Source organism: Asparagus officinalis, chromosome 5, assembly GCF_001876935.1.
Source record: "Asparagus officinalis chromosome 5, Aspof.V1, whole genome shotgun sequence".
Taxonomy (NCBI): Eukaryota; Viridiplantae; Streptophyta; class Magnoliopsida; order Asparagales; family Asparagaceae; genus Asparagus; species Asparagus officinalis.
Window position 1 is genome coordinate 112,201,764 of NC_033798.1, and position 893 is coordinate 112,202,656.

General features: G+C 40.9%; 1 protein-coding gene across 1 annotated transcript in view; it reads left to right on the forward strand.

The window, feature by feature from the left end:
* LOC109840720 (putative clathrin assembly protein At2g01600) overlaps nucleotides 1-597 on the forward strand; it is an 18,951-nt gene extending 18,354 nt beyond the window's left edge. The window contains 1 exon segment of the mRNA XM_020409461.1: nucleotides 1-597. This exon segment is cut by the window's left edge and continues 19 nt beyond it. Within this exon segment, the coding sequence (XP_020265050.1) occupies nucleotides 1-314 (314 nt within the window). The 3' untranslated portion in view covers nucleotides 315-597.

Here is an 893-nt window from a genome sequence, read left to right on the forward strand (position 1 = left end):
GGCAGCAACAGCAGCAGCAGGAGTACTATGGACCTCCGAATAATCCATTCATGGCAGCTGATCCCTTTGCTTTATCAACCCAAGTAGCTGCTCCGCCTTCCGTTCAGATGGCAGCAATGTCCCAACAGCAAGCGGCAATGATGATGCCTTCAAACCCTTTTGGTCAGCCAACATTTCCTCATCCTCAGCAGCAAATGTTTAATGGAGGAACGGCAGCTCCGAACCCTTTTGGTGACGCCACTGGATTTGGTAATTTCCCTGTAAACAACAACCAGCCTCACCAAAGCAATCCTTTTGGAAGTACATTACTGTAGCTATCAAGTAATGAGGCCCCTATTCTTTAGGTTTACTCTCATCCAATTTTTCTGGGAATGCTAAATCTTGTGTACTGCTTATATCTAGTATTTGACTGCGAGAGTGGTTCTTGGAGTGTAAAGAGACAATTGTGATGTTGATGCTGGTTATATGCAATATATTGTGCATTTGATTTTCTTTTGAATTGTACAACCGGAAATATTATCCGCATTCGCGTATATGTATTTTTTGTTCTGGAAATACGCTACTGTAGTTGTTAAGTAATGAAGATCCTGTTATTTATACTGGAAATGCTAAATATTATGTATTGCTCGTACCTGGTATTGACAGCAAGAGTTCGTGGATGTAAAGAGACAAATGTGTTTTGAGATATTCACACGCGCCCAAGCGCACGCACACATGCATGTGTGCGTGTGTATATACACACACCATGATGACGTGAACTATGACTCCGTAATAAACTAACGGTTGTACGTACATTACCATTAGCATGTCCATAATAGTGTCTTCAATCATACATCGTTGAAGTGACAAGTTCATGCAATAAAATGGTAGGTCACTATGTTTTCATTACAAAA